The sequence below is a fragment of the Chlorocebus sabaeus genome, chromosome 24, assembly GCF_047675955.1.
Source record: "Chlorocebus sabaeus isolate Y175 chromosome 24, mChlSab1.0.hap1, whole genome shotgun sequence".
NCBI lineage: Eukaryota > Metazoa > Chordata > Mammalia > Primates > Cercopithecidae > Chlorocebus > Chlorocebus sabaeus.
The window spans coordinates 56,147,485-56,166,104 of NC_132927.1; the positions used below are offsets into that span (position 1 = coordinate 56,147,485).

The 18,620-nt window shown below is 37.1% G+C and overlaps 1 protein-coding gene across 20 annotated transcripts in view; it reads left to right on the forward strand.

Moving 5' to 3' along the window:
• NRXN3 (neurexin 3) overlaps positions 1 to 18,620 on the forward strand; it is a 1,700,445-nt gene that overhangs the window by 1,629,830 nt on the left and 51,995 nt on the right. For 11 of the 20 annotated variants that reach the window (XR_012091017.1, XM_073011214.1, XM_073011222.1 and 8 more), the window contains one exon: positions 10,351 to 10,429. The exons of 1 other annotated variant lie outside the window; for it this stretch is intronic. Coding sequence is in view for 18 of the 19 variants with exons in the window: in XM_073011214.1 (XP_072867315.1) it covers positions 10,351 to 10,429 (79 nt within the window). In the remaining variant the exon portion in view is untranslated. Of the gene's footprint in view, positions 1 to 10,350; positions 10,439 to 18,620 lie in introns of all 20 variants that reach the window. 8 more of the 20 variants (XM_073011205.1, XM_073011209.1, XM_073011207.1 and 5 more) reach the window with 1 other exon arrangement.

Sequence of the window (18,620 nt, forward strand, 5' to 3'; positions counted from 1 at the left end):
AGAGGATGTGATATAGAGCCCGGAGAGAGGAAAAGCAAAGGCCAGCTTTGGCCTGAGAACTTACCCTAGTCACTCTTGCCTAGAAGACAATACCAACCTCCCAAGGAGAAATACTGGGGGATAAATTCAAATAAAGCTGTTTGATTCAGATTACTCCTATATGTGGCGAGTCCACAGGATCCTGTGCCATTGGGACACCAGGAACACTGTATGAGGATGAGTGGCAAGGAATGGAAGTAGACGCACGCGTTGCATGTATCTCCTCTGCTTGCTTTCATGCCCCATTGTTCCACTGAACTTCGCTTACAAAGCACAAGTGCAAAGATGAATGATTGGGAATTTCAAGATGGTAAGATGAGAGCACAGAACCTAGCAAAGGGTCTTTGTGAGCAAAAAGCCCTGTGGATGACCTCATGGATCTCATGCCTGTGATTACACCTACTACATTTCCAGCACCCATTTTGACAGCAAATGAGTGTTGCTGCTTATGAATTAGAACAGGGAAAAATTATTAGCCTCACTGTCCATCAGAAATGAGAAACGATTCATCTCGTCTCTTTCCACATAGAAGTTCTGTTGTGTTTGCTTTTGTAAACTATTTTGAATCAATATCTAAGATGGGTTTATCTATTTACTACTAACTGCAGACTGGGAATAAGGATGTGACTTCTGGGGCTGGGTTTCTGAACTTCTTAATTTAATAGCACCTGAAGACGTTCCCTAACTAGAGATTTTGTATATAAATCATATAGCTTTATGGGAACCCATCCTCCCACATTTCTCTGTGGGAGATTGTTATTTTCTTCTAGGCATGAGTGGGGATAAATTCTCAATCCAAAGCTGACCTTTGCATTTTTCCTCTACTGGGACTTCATACCATGTTCCTAAATTGACTCTCTTTTCCTTCATAGTTCTGTTCCAGACTCACTGGCTGCAGATCACTTGTAACTCCCTATTTTATTGAGTCCAGTTTCAAATACCCAAAACTTGCTTTAACTTCTGCTGTTGCTCTAACACCTGTCTCTGACTTTTCTAACATTATATTACATGGCTGAGTGGGATATACTTTTTTTTTTTTTTTCTCAGTGCAATAAGGAAAAGATAGCCTTGTATTTCTAGAAGTTGTATTTTATATTCACTTCGTTGCAATTGATTGTTCTGGATAAGTTTTCTGTGCCACCTACTAAGTTTCGGGAAGCACTAACATGCACTCTCTTCTTGTGTTTACATCTTCTTGAGCTTGCATCTCTTTCTTAGAGGGAAGGCTTGAGGGAGGAAAATAAGAAGAAAGGAAGGGAAGAAGGGAGGGAAAAAAGTAGATATGGTCTTTGGATCTTCAGTTAAATTCCCCTTATAATGGTTAGACCCTAAATACTCAAAATGAGTATTCGTGGTGTAAACAAAAGAGCTAACAGTGGAAAACAGCCAAGCCTTTCTGATTAGCAATCCTAGAGAGGACAGTACCAATAAGAAAGAAGAGCCATCAAAGCCAGGTCTTTATGTGTATGTAATCAACAGGCATCCAATCTAGATTCTTAAAAGATGGTGTGGTTTGGGTGGATGGTTTTATTTATTTTATTTTTCTGTCTCCTAAATAATATGTAATTTCTTCAGGCCAAGAAATAAATTGAAAGGATTTAGAGGGATTTGCTTATCAGTGGAACACCACGTAGCATTACATTCCTCCTGCTTTTGGGAAGGTACATTGAAGTTTGGTTAATCTTCTGTGGTTCAATACTCCTCTTCTCTCTGTCAGCCTGCCTTGAACAACAGATTAATCCCTTTTCCACCCACTCTCTTCTCCTTCCTCCCTCCCCTCTCTCTTGATCTACCCTTCCCTTTTTAAGCAAAAAGATGAAAAATCTTAAAAGTGGGGAAAAAAATTTAAGCTGCTGCACCACATTTATTTATATAATCCTAGAAGACCTCAAGGATAGAAATAAAGGATCCCAATCCTCGGCACAAAATTTGGCCAAGCTTAGCTTGGTTTTTCTACTGTTAATTAAATCTTGAGTCTGCAAAGGGATTTCCTTAAAGACTAATTCATTAGCAAAAGTTATTATAAGTCATGTCATTCTTCATCCTGCTCTAGTATATGCATTGTGGAAAACAAGAAAAATAATATGCTGACTACTGAGGATGGGTAGAGGTTTTAAGGAGTGGGTGATACTATTTGCTTGAATTCCTATGTAGTCTACTGTCTTTAGTGACAATGAGTAATCATTGTTACTGTTGGGTGATGCTTATGAGCCTAACACTAATTTTAAGATTTTATAGCTAATGATTTAGCAACTAATCAGTGTTTTCTGGTTTGACTTGGCTTAAATCTCAGTAGTCTGTAAAGTCCATTAGGACAAGGACCAGGTCAGCCTGGCCCCAAGCACAGTGATCGGCACATTATAGGCAATTAATAAACACTTGTCAAGGAAATTAGTGAGTGAATGAGACAATGTAAATGTCAGTGCAAATGTAAATAAAATCATATACCCGGAATATTTTTTTTTAATTCAGTTTTAGAGAGCTCTGTTCCCATAACCTAATTTTGGTCAGACGGAATGCAATATCTTTAGCTCAGGGCGATTCTCTTTAAAGCTTTCTCATTTCATGGAAATATGAGCAAGTAAGTTATGCATGTAGTCATATCTTGGCAAGTGATTATCTTCAGGAGTAGGTAGAGGGAAGAGGGGAAAGTTATAGCTGGAAGAACCCATGACACAAATGCGGTAAGACAGTTTTAAAATTCACAGGGTGTTGTTCCAATCAAAATACTTAAGCTCATAGACATAGGATACAAGGGTCACCTCAGACAGTATCTTAACAAGACTAGAATTCTGTCCCTTGACCTCCAACATTCAGAATATGCTTCATGAGATGCCCCCATCTTTCACACTTGAGTATGACAAGTTAAAGTCACTTGTTTCATGTTATCATAACAATGTCAGTGACTTTCAAGGGTAACTATAAATGGGTTGTTTAATCAGAATAAAATAAGAGTATAGGTATCACAGTCACACAATCGTACCACATTTTGAGGTTGTTTCTGTATTGGGCTTGGATTCAGTGAGAGGGATGAGAGAGACAGGGAGATAACGGCTTCTAACAAGCTTGCCCAAGCTCTGTGTTTTTTCTGTTTTTGGTTAAATATAAAAATCATTGGCCATACATGGTGGCTCATGCCTGTAGTCCCAGCACTTTGGGAGGCCAAGGTGGGTGACTCACTTCAGCCCAGGAGTTAGAGACCAGCCTTGGCAACATGGCAAGACCCTGTCTCTACAAAAAAATAAAAATAAATAAATTATTCAGGTGTGGTGGCATGTACCTGTAGTCCTAGATACCCAGGAGACTGAGGCAGGACAATCACTTAAGCCCAGGGAGGTCAAGTCTGAAGTGAGCCATGATTATGCCCCTACACTCCAGCCTAGGTGACTGAGAGACACCCTGTCTCAAAGAAAAAAAAAAATCATCCAGTTGTGTGTTTGGGTGTTAGCACTTATCAAAGATGAGACTGTGTGTTGGCAACAATTTAGTAAAGAAAATCTTAATAGATACCTTTGAAAAAATGGTCAAACTTTTCAAATCTCATTCAAGGTTATAGGCTTAGAGTCAATGGGTAATAGTTAATTGAAGAACTCTCTCAGGCAACTTGTATTTAAATAGAGAATGAACATTCATAATGAAGCTAGATGGGTCCGTTCTCATCTGAGATATTCAGAGCTCCAACTCCATCTCGGAATGAAGGGATAGAGGGGAAAGAACTAAAACAGCAAGGATTTAAAGGAATTTAATTCTTTTTAGCATGGAGCAGCTGCAGAGATGTATGGCTGTTTTTTGTGGGGCTTCAGAATATTTATGGGCCTTTCCCTTTTCTTTTTTCACTGGAAGAAAGGAGATCATCATTCTTGAGTGTGTTATTTATAATTTCATAAAGCTGTTCTGTGGCAGGACTTATTTTATCTCATACTTAATCTCAAATAACTGTGCTCCCAAGGAGATGGGTGGGGAAAAATGATTATCCCTCAAAATGATTAGCCTATTGCCAGTGTAAAATAAAGAGCTGAAGGGTGGAATTTGAAGTTACAAAAGCAGTTGGGCAGTAAGGAGGGGACAGAGTGAAACGGTCTTGAGCAGTTCTGATCACAGCTCACAGCAGTAGACACTTTTCTCATGCCCAATCATGGATTAATAATGAAGAACAGTGTAGAACCATTGCCGAGAAAGGGTAAAACCCTTCTGAGTACATAATTATAAGCCAATGATTATAGAAGCAATAACTCACTGGAGGAAAATATGTCAGATTTGTGAATCTTAGGGAACTGGAAGGTAAATACACCCATAAATTTACTTGGGTGGACAGAGTTCTGAGCTTTCTTCTGTCCCAGCTTTATTCTAAGGTAATTTCAATAAACATTGTTAGGGGGGGAAAAAAGAACATAAATGCAATAAAAAATCTTCCAGGAAAGGAATATATAGGGCTCCTGCCAGAGAGATATTTTATTGAAAGTTATTATAATACCTATCTTTAGTTTTATGAGTCCTAACACAGAACAAAGTAATTTCAACACATGGATTAAAAATATGAAATACATATTTTAACATGTAGTAGTATGAATTATTGTTTTTAATATAGGACTTGGCTAATATATAGGGGCAGAACAATATTTTTCTCCCCGTGAGAAAGCAAGGTAAGGTGCTTAATATGCATTGTGAAATTGCACTGCAGTCATACTCATGCACTACATTCTATAAACCATGTGTAGTAGCTTCCAACGGAATGGGACAGATGACACTGGTGAGATACAGGGAATGGGGGAAGGAGAGAAGTCTGATAGGGCAGGACATTAAATATATGCTCATTATCTAAGTTTTCAAGAACAACATAGCTGAAGTAGTGGTCACACTCTCATTCTAGTCCATCCCTTCCTCAAGTCATCCTGTACTACTAGTGGGTATACAAATAAACCGTGTTTTAGATCTCTAAACCTTTGCAAATACTGTTTTACCTGAAATGCCCTTCTTCTCCAGCCCACTGTCCTCACTTCTTCCCCATCTCACCACTGCCTGTCCCTCAGGACTCATTTCCCACACGCTCTCTGCTTTCTTGCTGTTTCCTCCCTTCACACATTAACGCTTCCTCTTGACAGAGCATTCGGTTTACTATGTCAAGTTTGCCTGTTTACTTGCCTGTCTCATCAGAGACTGTGAATTCCCAGAGCAGAGGAACAGTGTCTTATCTATAGCTTTATCCCTTATAACTGTTAACGTGCTTGACACATAGGTATTTGAAAAAGATTCCTTAAAGTAATGAATGAATGAAAAAAGCACCTTGATGACATATACCACTGACAGTAAATCTAGCAGCCCAACCACTGTGAAAATTATTTGGTTTGTGGGTGGTCATAGATTTTTTAAAAAATTCTTCCTTGGATAACTTAGAGAATATTGGTATTTGACATAGGGGAACCATCATAGGCGAATACTTTAAGTGTAGCCATTGAAAGTCATGAGAGCTTTAGACAATCATTGTGAGGGGAAAAAATGTGAAGATGACATTGAAGGCACCTTGATAAACATTCCCAACGTAACTATGCACAGAAGAGTTTTCTAAAGCAATACTATTTCCTGAAGAAGCATGGATGGTGAGCAGTTAAAAATAATTCACTATGAGTGTGTATACCCTTGGTTACTCTGAGTGCTAAATTAATATGAATTAACAGCTCAGCACAAAGCCTAAATGTAGCCAGTGTTTATTAAATGATAAATGTTATTAGTAGGCATGATTCTAGATAGTGCAGATATCTGTTTCTTTGCAGGCATACTAACTGCTCTTTCTTCTAAGTAATTAAAAGTAATTATGGACAATGGTTGTGATTATGGGAAAATACACACACATTTAGCCTAAGGCTACAACATTTTATTAAAAGGCAGAGGTCCACAGATTTGTTCTACTCGTAGCAACTCTATTCTGAGTCTGAGTCTCTCTGCAACATGAAACCTGTTTTACAAGCCATGGAAAGCAATCAAAGAAGTGTGTCTTTTCTTTCAAGGTTCTGCATCAGATCCTGCATTTGCTTACACCTGAAATAGAACACAGACTGAAAAAACCAAAACAACTACAACAACAACAACAACAACAAAAAGTGCTTAAAGAAAGCCCTGGGTTTTCTGAAAGTATCTTTGAATCCAATTGCCATTAATTTAGGATATGATCTTAAGCTGCTCATATCATCCGAAATCCTTGGTTTGTAATGTTTGGATTTTCTAGATGTTAGGGACAGGAGTAGTTTTAAAAAAGTCTAAGTGTAGCATTCCTGATTCTAAACCTTTTTGCAAATTAAGGCCTCTGGCAGAGGAAGTCTTTCCATACTACAGTGTTCTATGGCAGGTGTGGCCAATGTTGCATGCCGGGTTCTCTAGGAAAACATTGGTTACCAAAACAGGCAAAGAAGGACTGAGATGTTTGTAATTGCTTTGGGAGTTTCAGTTGGCTGTACCTCTAAGTGGTAATGGTGAGGTCTGAGGGACAGAAAGGAAGGAACTGAATTCATATAAGACCCACACAGATTGTCTAGATTCACAGCCACTGAAAACAGATCACCTTTGAATGATTGTTTAAGCTCTTTATGAGTACATTTTTCCTTATCACGCCTCATGGCAGGTACAACTAGAAATAGTATGTGTACCATAAAATGGAAGTAATGAGTTGTCAGCAACAAAGAACACTTGTAATGTGGGGTAAATCATAACAAATAGAGCACATAGGCAGATACCAAATTTATTTAAATTAGGAGTGACTATCAGGCTTGGAATTACTTTGATTAAGAAGCTGATGTTGTTTAATTGATTTAGTTACTTAGTGAAGAAACTAAGTGAAGTGTGCACACACACACACACACATCTCAGGTCATCTTCTGAATCTAAGTGGAGAAGTTGGGATTCACAGTTGTGCTATGTCTAGGGCTAGGCCCATTCTTATGACACACTGCTGGATCATTTCCCCTTTAAACTCCTTTGAGTCTGGGTACCATTGCTAGGAGCTACTGGTAAAATGTGGTTCTGTTGCCTAGGAAGAACACTGTATTCATATGTACTCATATAAAAGATTAGCAGAAAACAAATCTTTGGGCAAAGTGGAGCACAGAGAGGGTTAAAGGTAGGAAAAGGGGGTCAGAAAGTGAAAGATGATGTGTGGGGTCTGCAGTGGGGATTAGGGGCCCATTCTTGGGATGGATTTGGAGGTGGAGAAGGGGTGGGAGAGTGGAGCTGGGTATGGTGTCACCTAAACCACAGGGGAGAGAAACTTAATGGTATGAGAGGAAACCAAGGAAGCTGAGAGGAAGGCAGTAAGAATCTTTTCAACCTCAGAGTCTACTCCTTTCTCTGAAGAAAAAAAAATTACATTTTTTCTTTTGGCCCATGCAAAGGAAGATGTCTCCTTTGAGTTAAAGATTCAACTAATATTACGTTAATGTATGTTTTGGTTTCTACTGAAGTTATGCATTGTTTTTATATATTTGTTCAACGGCTTTTAAACTTTATTGCCAGGCTTTCAGTTCTTGAAAGGAGCTCATTAGATTTTCATTAAGTCACCAGCTTTCACTCAATACTAGGGACCAAAGCCCTACTGGGCCATTCTGTAAGGCCCTTACAGATAAATCATTAACGATTTCCAGTTGAACACGCTTTAGCAGTGTCTTCTCAACCTCTCTATTACCACCACCCTAAGGAGTTTTTTTCAAATAAGTTTTCCCCAATTGCCCTTTTCCAAAAAAGTTTCAATTCCAAAGATATACTATATATTCATTTATGTAACCGTGGCCTTTTGGAGGGTCACAAACCATTGTAATATTTAAGATTCTCCCCCAGCCCAAACCAACCTTTCCTGCCTTTAAGTGGGAGACATTGCCCCTATGAAGAACACATACTTAAAAACTGCTAAACAATGATGTTGGTCCTTCCAAAATAGTGTTTTGCTCTTATAATTGCCTTATTTATTTGAACAGCTAACACTTTTCCCACTTACCATCTCCTTTCCCTAAGTAACTAGAAGTGGAGCTATTATAGGGCCGCCTCTCAGCAGGAAACACCAAGGGAATATGCTTACTATGTCTCTAACACAAATAACAGTCCCCCAGGATGTAACTACCAGTTTCAGTTGCTGGAACTGAAATGAACAATTCAGTAGTGTGTGTGTGTGTGTTTTTTTAAGTATGTTTAAAAATTCTTTTTTTTGGTGTGGGGAGGAAGAGCATCAGAATAAACAGCTAATGCACGTGGAGCTTAATACCTAGGTGATGGGTTGATAGGTGCAGCAAACCACCATCATACCCATTTACCTATGTAACAAACCTGCACGTTCTGCACATGTATCCTGCAACTTAAATAAAATTTTTTTAAAAACTTTTTTTCTGCTAACCTTGAGGAGCAAGGTTTGAACTATCCCCCTTTCAGGTGTAGAATAAACATCAGTATTGTTGTGTAGGGCACTTCTCTGCCATTGTTCATTAAATCAATGAATTATCTAACGTGGTTTTTCCAATTCTTTGCTGTGTACAGTTGTTCTGTACCTAGGATGTCTATTTTAAAAAAGGATGTTTTCTGGAAATCCTGAGTAGAAAGGCTGCCATATGTATTCATTTATTAGGACTGCCATAACAAAATATCCCAGACCAGGTGGCTTAAACAATAGAAATTTATTTCCTCGAAATTCTGGAGCCTAGAAGCCTGAAATAAAGGTGTCAGCAGAATTGGTGTCTTCTCAGAACTCTCTCCTTGGCTTGTAGATGACTATCTTCTAGTGTCTTTATACGGCCTTCCTCCCACTGTGTATGTTTGTGCCCTAATCCCCTCTTTTTAGAGGAACAAAAGTCATATTGGATTAGGGCTCATCCTAATGCTTCATTTTAACTTCATTACCTCTTTAAGGCTTGTATCCAAATATAGTCACATTCTGAGGGAGTAGGACTTCAACATATGAATTTTGAGGGGACATAATTCTGTCCATAATATAAGACCAGGTATAAAGAAGCCTATTGCAAGCCACAAACACAGAATTTGACTAAGATGTATTTATTGGAATTCCCACTTTGTGTTTTTTACCAGCTGTATGTCTTTCAGCAACTCACTTAACTTGTCTAACTGCAATTCTAATTAAGCATATGATAGTCATCCCTGTCCCAAAAGATGGTTGTGAGAATTGTGTCTAATTAATAACTATAACTAAAAAGTGTGTGTGTGTATATATATATATGTATGTATGTGTATGTATGTCTAGGACAGCATCTAGCTTGTAGTAATTGCTCAATGGAAGGGAAATGGTTTACTACCTCTTCCTCTTGAATTTGGATCCAGACTTTAGTACATTTGGGAATTGGAAGATCGACAAGTCAGTAAATAATAGTAACATCAAGAAGGGGAAATAAATGAGCATTATTGAACTATAATATATTGAGTCCTCTTAAGCATATCATAGGCCAAAAGTTTGTTTTTTGCATGAGATCTGCATAGATTCATTCGTTCAATATTTATTGTGCATGCAATATGTACCAAATGCAGAAAGCAGTCATCTCACCTACTGTATGGAGGGCTCTTCTCATAGCTGATACTCGGTCTCCTATATTTCTTGTAATAGATTCCCTGGGATTGGGGAGTTTCTGCAAGACTCAGAATTTAAAAGGTGCTTCAAGTTGAACTACTATTATTGCAGTCAAAACTGTTTTTGCTCTCTTCAGGAACAGCCTTACCTGTGTTCAGGGACTTTTGTGTGGTATCATGCTACTGGCCCACATTACCAATTCGACTATTGCAGCAATTACATGAATGATAAAAGCCACTATGCTGTTCCTGAAGAGAATGCATTCCACAGCATTCATTAATTATCCCAGCCTGTAGATGCACAACTACCCCTGCATACACTTGAGACCACACACCATAAGGATTGAAACTCTCTCAAAGTCACAGTGACTTTGTGTTGCTTTGTACTCTTCCATTGCCCATCCTTTACAATAGCCCTTCTCCTGTCCTTCCGATTCTCAGAACTCAAAATCAGAATGAAGTAAGGCTGCGCAATGTCATTTATGGGGATGGGTTAGGCTTAAGTCTCCTGGAACCACCTTGGGTCACCCAGCTCTACGGAAGACACTCTAGATGGTCTAGACCCAAAGTCATTCTCAGCCACACAGTAGTTAAGAATTCTCCATCCTACAGTATGCCCTTCTTTAGAATAATAATCATAATGATGGGAGATGGGACACAGTGATAAATCTTTGATGTCTTTGTTCATTAGTTTCCTTATCTATCTCTCTCTCTTCTCTCTCTTCCCCTACCCCATTATTTTCTCTTTGACATAAACAGCCAACATCAGATGATCTTGTTTCATCTGCTGAATGTTCAAGTGATGATGAAGACTTCGTTGAATGTGAGCCGAGTACAGGTAGGTCAGGTCAGTCTTGTTTTGCTTGCTTTCTTTTTTCTTTTGCAAAAAACAATACATACATATATGTGATTATACATGTGTTTTATATATAGATTATAGTGTGTTAATGTGTGTATATTTTATATCTATATATGTATAAGTGTACATATATAAATACTATATCAGTGAAAGCATCAAATCCCATGGAAGGAGCAATAAGATCCTACAAAAATTTTGAGTCAGTCTCTTGATCGCTAACAAAAAAGTCATGGTAGATGACTTAACATTGGGCAAGCAGATGCCTAGATTTACCACTGCAGCAGCAAATGTGTATCAGCCAGTGGCAGCTATGAAATTCACAGAGGGTGGGAACATGAGGAAATGTATGTTGGAATGACACCAAGAAAGGACGAACCCATGGAGGAGCTTAAAGATTGGTAAGTGGAGCCATAAAGATTGGTAAATGTCACTTAAAACTCACGAATTGTTCTGAGCTAAGAGAACCAAAAATATATGTATATATATATTTTTTCCATGGGATTTCAACAGCAGTTAACATGGTATTATCTTTATACTAATTTTGTTAACTGTGTGTCTAGAAAACTTGTGCAACAATATAGTAAACACAAAATTAGTACTGTACCATGCCATGTCAACAGCTGTGATGCTTCAAAATGTATCTACTGTGCTGAAGTTGAGAAGACTTTAGCAATCAGAAGCTTCAATGTGTTCCCCATTTGGACCCAGATACATTTTGATGTTTTATGGTCTTTCTTTATAGTGAGCTATATATGAGATAATGTCCAGCAGGCAATTGCAGTCCCTGATTATTTCCTATCAACTTTTCCCAGTTGTCTGTTTTGAGACTTACTATAAGTTAAACATTTATATGTATATAATAGAGAACAGATATCATCGAATTTCTGTGTATGTTTAATAGAATTAACAGCTGGAGTTGGGCCAGGATCTTATTTCTGCAAAGACTAGAATAAATAGAATTTTCTTGTTATTTTTTGCATTGCTTTCAGATTTTTTTCCTTTTAAGAAAAGGAAAGCCATTAAAAATTCTCTTTTGCTAATTCTAGAAAATTTAAGCTTCATGAAAAAAATAATCTAATAAAAATAAAAATCTTCCATTTCTGACCCCTAAATGATTTACAAGATTTCAAATCTGTTGAAGTCTGACTGCTTTGGTTTCTTGCAAGTGGCATTGGATCCAGGAAGTTCTGTGGGTTCACACCCTTAGTATGACACAGGGACATATCATTAATATGATGGGGCTTCCATTCTGGAGTGTAATCTGTTCCACTGGGAGCTCAGCTGTGTGGAGGGAAAGTAAAATGTGATCTGGTCGGTTTTTTTTCAGATTTTTAAGTAATAATAATCTGTATGTGCTATGTGAGCACATAGCCACACATGCAACATGTACCCTAAAAGGGCAGATATATCCCAACTATACCAGAACTCAGGTGCTATGTTTTCATTAATTTATTCATTCGTTCAATAAATATTTATGAGCACTCAGGCAGGATACAATATATCTCTAGATTTGAGTCCTTCCTGTTTTTTTTTTTTTTTAGAAATTAGCTGTCAGAGAGTAGAATAGTTTTGCTGTCAGAGAGTAGAATAGTTTTGCTATCTAACTCCTAGCGTAATTCAATTCAACAGCTATTTTTGAGGGTCAACTGTATATGTTAAGCATGTGCTAGATATTAAGGGTTCATATCTTAATAGGTTACAATCCTCAAGATGTACATTAAATTAGCTTGTTTTGTGGCAAACACTTTAAGAAATCTAGGCTTTATTTATCTTTTTTTTTTTTTTTTTTTTGAGATAAGGTCGCCTAGGCTGGAGTGCAGTGGTGTGTTTATAGCTCGCTGCAGCCTCAAACTCCCGGGCTCAAGTGGTCCTCCTGCCTGAGCTTCCCAAGTAGCTAGGACTACATGCACCACTATACCAGCTAATTTGTTTTATTTTCTGTACAAATGGGATGCTCATCATGTTTCTCAGGCTGGTCTTGAGCTCCAGGCCTCAAGAAACCCTCTCACTTTGACCTCCCAAGTGGTTTTCTTCCTTTCTTAGCAGTGATATCTTTATATGCAGCAATGTTTATCAAATCTGTAGGTTTTAAGGCTTGTCAAAATTGAGACTTGGTCATTCTGAAATACTATCACCATCTTTCCTCAACTACTCACCCTGCCTCAGAAAGTCATCTCCATAGCAACCTCCATAATAAAGGCAGTGGGCTTTTCCAGATCTCAGCTTCAGATCCTCCAGCCTATAGCTGCCCCACTTATAGGTATTTATTGCTATTTGTTATGAGACTTGAACAGCCTAAACCTGAATGGCCCAAAACTAAATCCATTGGTTTTCTAGAGGCCACACAGGTATTTTCTCTGATTCAAAAGCAGAGGACAGAAATTCAACACCAACATTTCTTGAATAACATGGGGTGGGTGGGGAGATCCAGTTTTTAAAACAATCTGTTATGTTCTGTAAGGGAACATGAGAGGAGATAAAGTGAGTGACAGAACCCCTACCCTGAAAGAGCGAACATGTAGCTCTAGGAGACTGATATTGATTTCCTCCCCCTGTGATTATTCAACTCATCATATTCAGAATGAGCATTGCATTTTTCTAATTTTATTTGCTCCATAAAGTGTTCCTGGTGAGTGATTGGGATATACAGGGAAATACATCAGAGGTATATTTAATATAAGAAGTAGGTAGATATTTCTAGTAATGCAGAGAGAGAAGAGGTTTGCCCAGAGGACCTGATTTCCACTAATGGGGATCACCTTCTTGGAGCTATCAAGCCCTCTTTTTCATCACATAAGAAATATCTCCTCAGGAGTTCAAGACCAGCCTGGCCAAGATGGTGAAACCCTGTCTCTACTAAAAATACAAAAAAATTAGCCAGGCGTGCTGGCAGACGCCTGTAATCCCAGCTACTCGGGAGGCTGAGGTAGAGAATTGCTTGAACCTGGGAGGCAAAGGTTGCAGGGAACCAAGATCGCGCCACTGCACTCCAGCCTGGGCAACAGAGCAAGACTCCATCTCAAAAAAAAAAAAAAAAAAAACTCCTCAGGCTTCACATTTTCCAAAAACAATACAGATTAAAATCAGAAACCAGTTTCTTGGGCAAGATTTGCACTGCCTAAAGAGAAGGGACCTACTTCCCATGCAGCAACAGATAATGGTGATATTTACATATCTTTGACATAAATTGCCAATCTTGCAATTCTATATTACCCTAATTCACTGCCTCCATTTCTAAAACATTTTTCCAGGTCTTTTGCTTAATGGAAAAACACTAAATTTGGCTAACTTCCTTGGCCTTGTTCTATCATACTTATCACTTTATCTTCTTTCACTTTGCTATCAAGTTTATTATTTTCTAGCTGTCTCCGTTTATGAGGCATTTAACTTCTACAGGTTATTTCCTGATTAATTTACATCCATTTGAAGCTCTCACTTTTCATAAATTTGAGTAGTTTAGCATATGCTATAATTCAATTTTTATTTTCATGTGAGCATCACATTTTAAATGAAATAATTTATTTTTTCTTCAAATCAAATTGGATTTTTAAACTGCTGGTTTTGAGTTAGGTGTAAGCAATCTCCTTTCACTCTCAGAACTTACTTTTGTGCTTAGGGGTCACCAAAGTTTGGTATAGCTTAATCTTATTGTATTTACGAACAACGTAAATATTTTTGGAGTTTGGTCAATAGGAGTCTAGAAATCTTGCAAATCCGATGGAAGTCAAATTTTCATGGTATATTTTTGCTGGTAAATATGTAGATTAAAAAAAAAATCCCAGCTCATGAGAGCAAGGCATAAAGTAACAGCTCAATTAGGATTTGTCAACTAAATTACTTTGAAACAGAACTTTATATCTCTAACTTCATTTCCCCTTTAACAGCTCAAATTAAACCTGTTGAATCATTTAAAATTTATCATTTCATATAATAGGGATGCCCTGACAAAACCTACATTTTTAAGAAATTTATTTTAAAATTTTTGAGACTGGGTAACAAGACTGGCTAATTTTTGTATTTTTAGTAGACACGGGGTTTTGCCATGTTGGCCAGGCTGGTCTCAAACTCCTGGGCTCAAGTGATCCACCCACTTCAGTCTCCCAAAGTGCTGGGATTACAGGCATAAGTCACCGTGCCTGGTTAAAACCTACATTTTTTTTAACAATAGTATTCTCTGTTTTTTCCTATCCCTACCTTTTTCTGGGAACTATATTCTTTTATAAGTCACAGATACAATCACATTTTCTGAATATTTGCTTCAAGAACCCAGAATTGAACCTTTAAACAATAACGTTATAGTAAAACCATCTGCATCAAATGAAAATATTCAGAAGTGTATCTGAATGGCTATCTAAGGGTGAAGGTCTGGATTGTAATTCTTGATTTATGAATGTTAATTGTGTTCTTCACAAAACAAATCAGTATATATTTAATACTTTTATTTAATACAAAGAACAAAGACTTGTTCTTTGCGTATAAACTGTTTCCAACTGCACTTCTGTTAATCTTAAATTGTGCAGTAAACTCATATTTCATTGTCCTTTTTATCTCTTTGAGTCCAACAAGAAAAACAGATGATCTGGAGAGCACTCAAATAACCCCTAGGAAAGGATACCCTCGTGAGATTATGGGAAGCCAAATAGCAATTAAGATCATTAGTAAATTCACATTTGTAATATAAAATGTGAGAATGAATTCTGAAATTCAGAGAAAATAACACAATTCACTTTCCATTTCTTCTCTTTCCCTCACCCCTGCTGCTATCCCTAGAATTCCCATCTTTGGAAATAGAATAATAGTGAAAACAAATATATTCTTAGATTAGGTTTTGTATAATTAGAAATGATCAACTTCCTGGATTTTACATATTTATAGTTTCAAGATTCTAAAAGTCTTGGGGGCAGGAGGCCACAGAGCAGAGCAAAAAAAAAAAAAAAAAAAAAAAAAAAAGTGATACTTTTATACTGATAAGTGGGCATGGCAATACTTAACCAAATTGATTCATCCAGTCATTATCCAGGGGTCCATTTTTCAGTTTGTCAATTAGCTAGTTTTTCTGCCTTTACTTTTCTTAAATGTCTTTTGATCAAATCTCAAGGGACAACACTTCCACCAGAGGGCAGACAGTAAAAGGAAGTGAAGATGAAACACATCCATCCATCAATAAGACTGTGCTAAACAGCTTTCATAATGGTTGGATTGAAGGAGATGTTTAAACTAATGGCAGTAATATGAGATCACAAAATAATTGCTATTCCCAGAGTGGTTCTCAGGTGTATTTTTACTCCTCAAATCTACAGTATTCACATTTGCATTTGGGTGTTACTGCTACTTAGCTCCTCTTTGTTAGCGCTACTATAATATACAACCCAAACTGAATGAAATTTAAATTTGGCATAACACCAAGAACATATCTAGTATTTTCCAGGTGGAACTGGATTCTTAATCTTTATCAGTCTGAGATGCCTCAGGAAGTATCATCTGAAAATCTGGCACTGAGTTACTAAAAGCTCACCAAATCATTTTAGTTTTTATTTGCTGGAACATGGTAGAAAATGCAGCTGAAATGTTAATAGATAATAATAATTTTCTAGTGAAGGATAAAGAGAAATTTATACCAGAATTTATAGATAACAAGTAAATGTGCTGATCGTTGGCCTTAAATATGTTTGAAATCTTATTTATAGAAATACATTTTGTCATTAGTGTCTTTGTCAAGTTTGAAGTTAGCAACCTGAATGTTTTTATTACAAATAAGTCAACTTTATTTAACTATTCATTTTAGATTTTTCTATATGAAAACTCATTAGCAAATAGAATCATGTTAAAATTTAATTAGTCAATGGCTATTTAGAATATAGTACAAAAATAAACGTCCAAGTAAAATCCCATAGGAATGTTGGAGTATGACAGAACTATAAATTAAATGATCTGTAAATGCTATAAATTCTGGTAAAAGGCTCAATCCACTTAAACACTTTGACCAAAGAGATAATGGAAATAATCTAAGGCAAGCATTTTAGCTTTGGAAAGAGAACTGTGTATCAATAGAAAATTACTTAATTTAATTCATTATTATTGGCTGTGGACATCAGTCATTTTAAAATTTGAGTTATAATACATGTCTAATGCTCACAAAAGCAAATAGTTGTTCACATACTTAGGTCTAGGCTAAATCATATCCATTTTTCAACTGCCTTTATTGCTCTGTAAGTTAATAGAGTATGTTCATGGGAGTATAATGTTCCAGATTAATGATAGTTTTTGTCTTTATTAACCCACTAAGTTATGTCACTTTCTTTTTTGTTTATTTTTGAGATGGAGTCTCGCGCTGTCACCAAGGCTGGAGTGCAGTGGTGTGATCTCGGTTCACTGCAAGCTCCGCCTCCTGGGTTCACGCCATTCTCCTGCCTCAGCCTCTGGAGTAGCCAGGACTACAGATGCCCGCCACCGCGCCTGGCTAATTTTTTTGTATTTTTAGTAGAGACGGGGTTTCACCGTGTTAGCCAGGATGGTCTCTATCACCTGACCTCGTGATCCACCCGTCTCAACCTCCCAAAGTGCTGGGATTACAGGCGTGAGCCACTGCGCCCGGCCAGTTGTGTCACTTTTTTATAACAACTCCATCCCAACCCAAGTTATTTTTTAAGTCATTGCAGCAATTGTGTGCTTTTAAAATCCTTAATGGTGAAATGCTTTGAAAATTAGGGTAAGAATAGAAATATAAGAATAGGAAAGATCTACTAATTAGCTATTTGCATTTTAGGCTGAGGAATAGTGTGCATATGTGACCCATAGATTGACTATTATGGATTTCATAACAAATACATTTAATAATAAAAAAAATTAAAATGAAAAAAATTCTATCCAACTCCATTACCCAAGATATTTTGGTAGGTTGGAGAGCGAGGCAGGGGAATCCATAAAATCAATGCATGAGTGTACATACTTCTATCTGAAAGTTTGATAAATCCCTTCTATATGTAACACTTTTAAGTGACTATTACATATAGGCACTAGAATAGGTGGTGGAAATACAAAAATATTTTGCTTCAGAAATATTGCTTCCAGAAGTTCAGTTTATTAGGAAAGACAGACATAATGAGACGAATAAAGGGAAAGAAAAGGGAGGGAAGAAACAATGAGGACAATGAATGGAAACGCCCACGATACTATCAACACCCTAAGGATGTTAGAGCACTCCAATTCAGTGAACAGCATACCTTATCAAGGATATGCATGGAAAAAAAGTCACACAAGATTATGCCAAGCAGTGACAGATTCAACTAACCCCAAGGAGCAGTATTTTAGTTTGGTGACACAGAATTTCTCATTTATTATGATTGAAGAATTAGTACAGCTCAGTAAAGTGAAAAAGCAACACTCTTTTGGGGACTTCACATATACAGTATGGTCAAGGGCCACAACTTTTTTAGGCAATAGGGTAAAAGATGGACATGTTGAAGAGAGAATTTCAATCTGAACTCATGAGAACTTCCTGAATCCAAATGCCAATGCAAGTGGTAGATAAGGAGTGAGCTTAATGACGTCATTAAGCAAGTCCCCCAAAAATAAATAAAGAGGGATTGGGTTTTAAAAGAGAAGTTTTTATGGGATTTATTTTATTCTTTTTATTCTACATTTTTCTTCCACAAGCCCCAAGTATATGTACTGTGTGTATATATATAATATGCACATATGCAAATAATATAGTGCCTGTCGTTCCCTATATGTAGACACAGTATAAGTGATATTAGACAAATGTAATCAGAGATTAACAGCCCCTACCATCAGTCATGTGTTTACACAGAAATTCACGCCATCATTCTTAACCAGCATCAGCCGACATAGACATGCATGATACTGTTTTAACTTGGCAAACAAAGCATGTTGATTTTTCTTTAGGATTTCTTTATCATAATTATAATGGTGACTCCATAATTCAGTTATCCTTGGGAGGGGTGGAAAGAAAAAATTATACAGATATATCTATCCGTATATGCACATTCCTGTGTATATATATAAATAGATATATATCTTGTATATATTTGAAGAACATTTTGTTGTTTCACCTCATCTTGTGCCGCATGAATTTTTGGTGGTTCAATTTATTTTATTTTGATTCATATTTAGTATTTTGATCATTCTGGCTATTTTTAACTCATTGCTA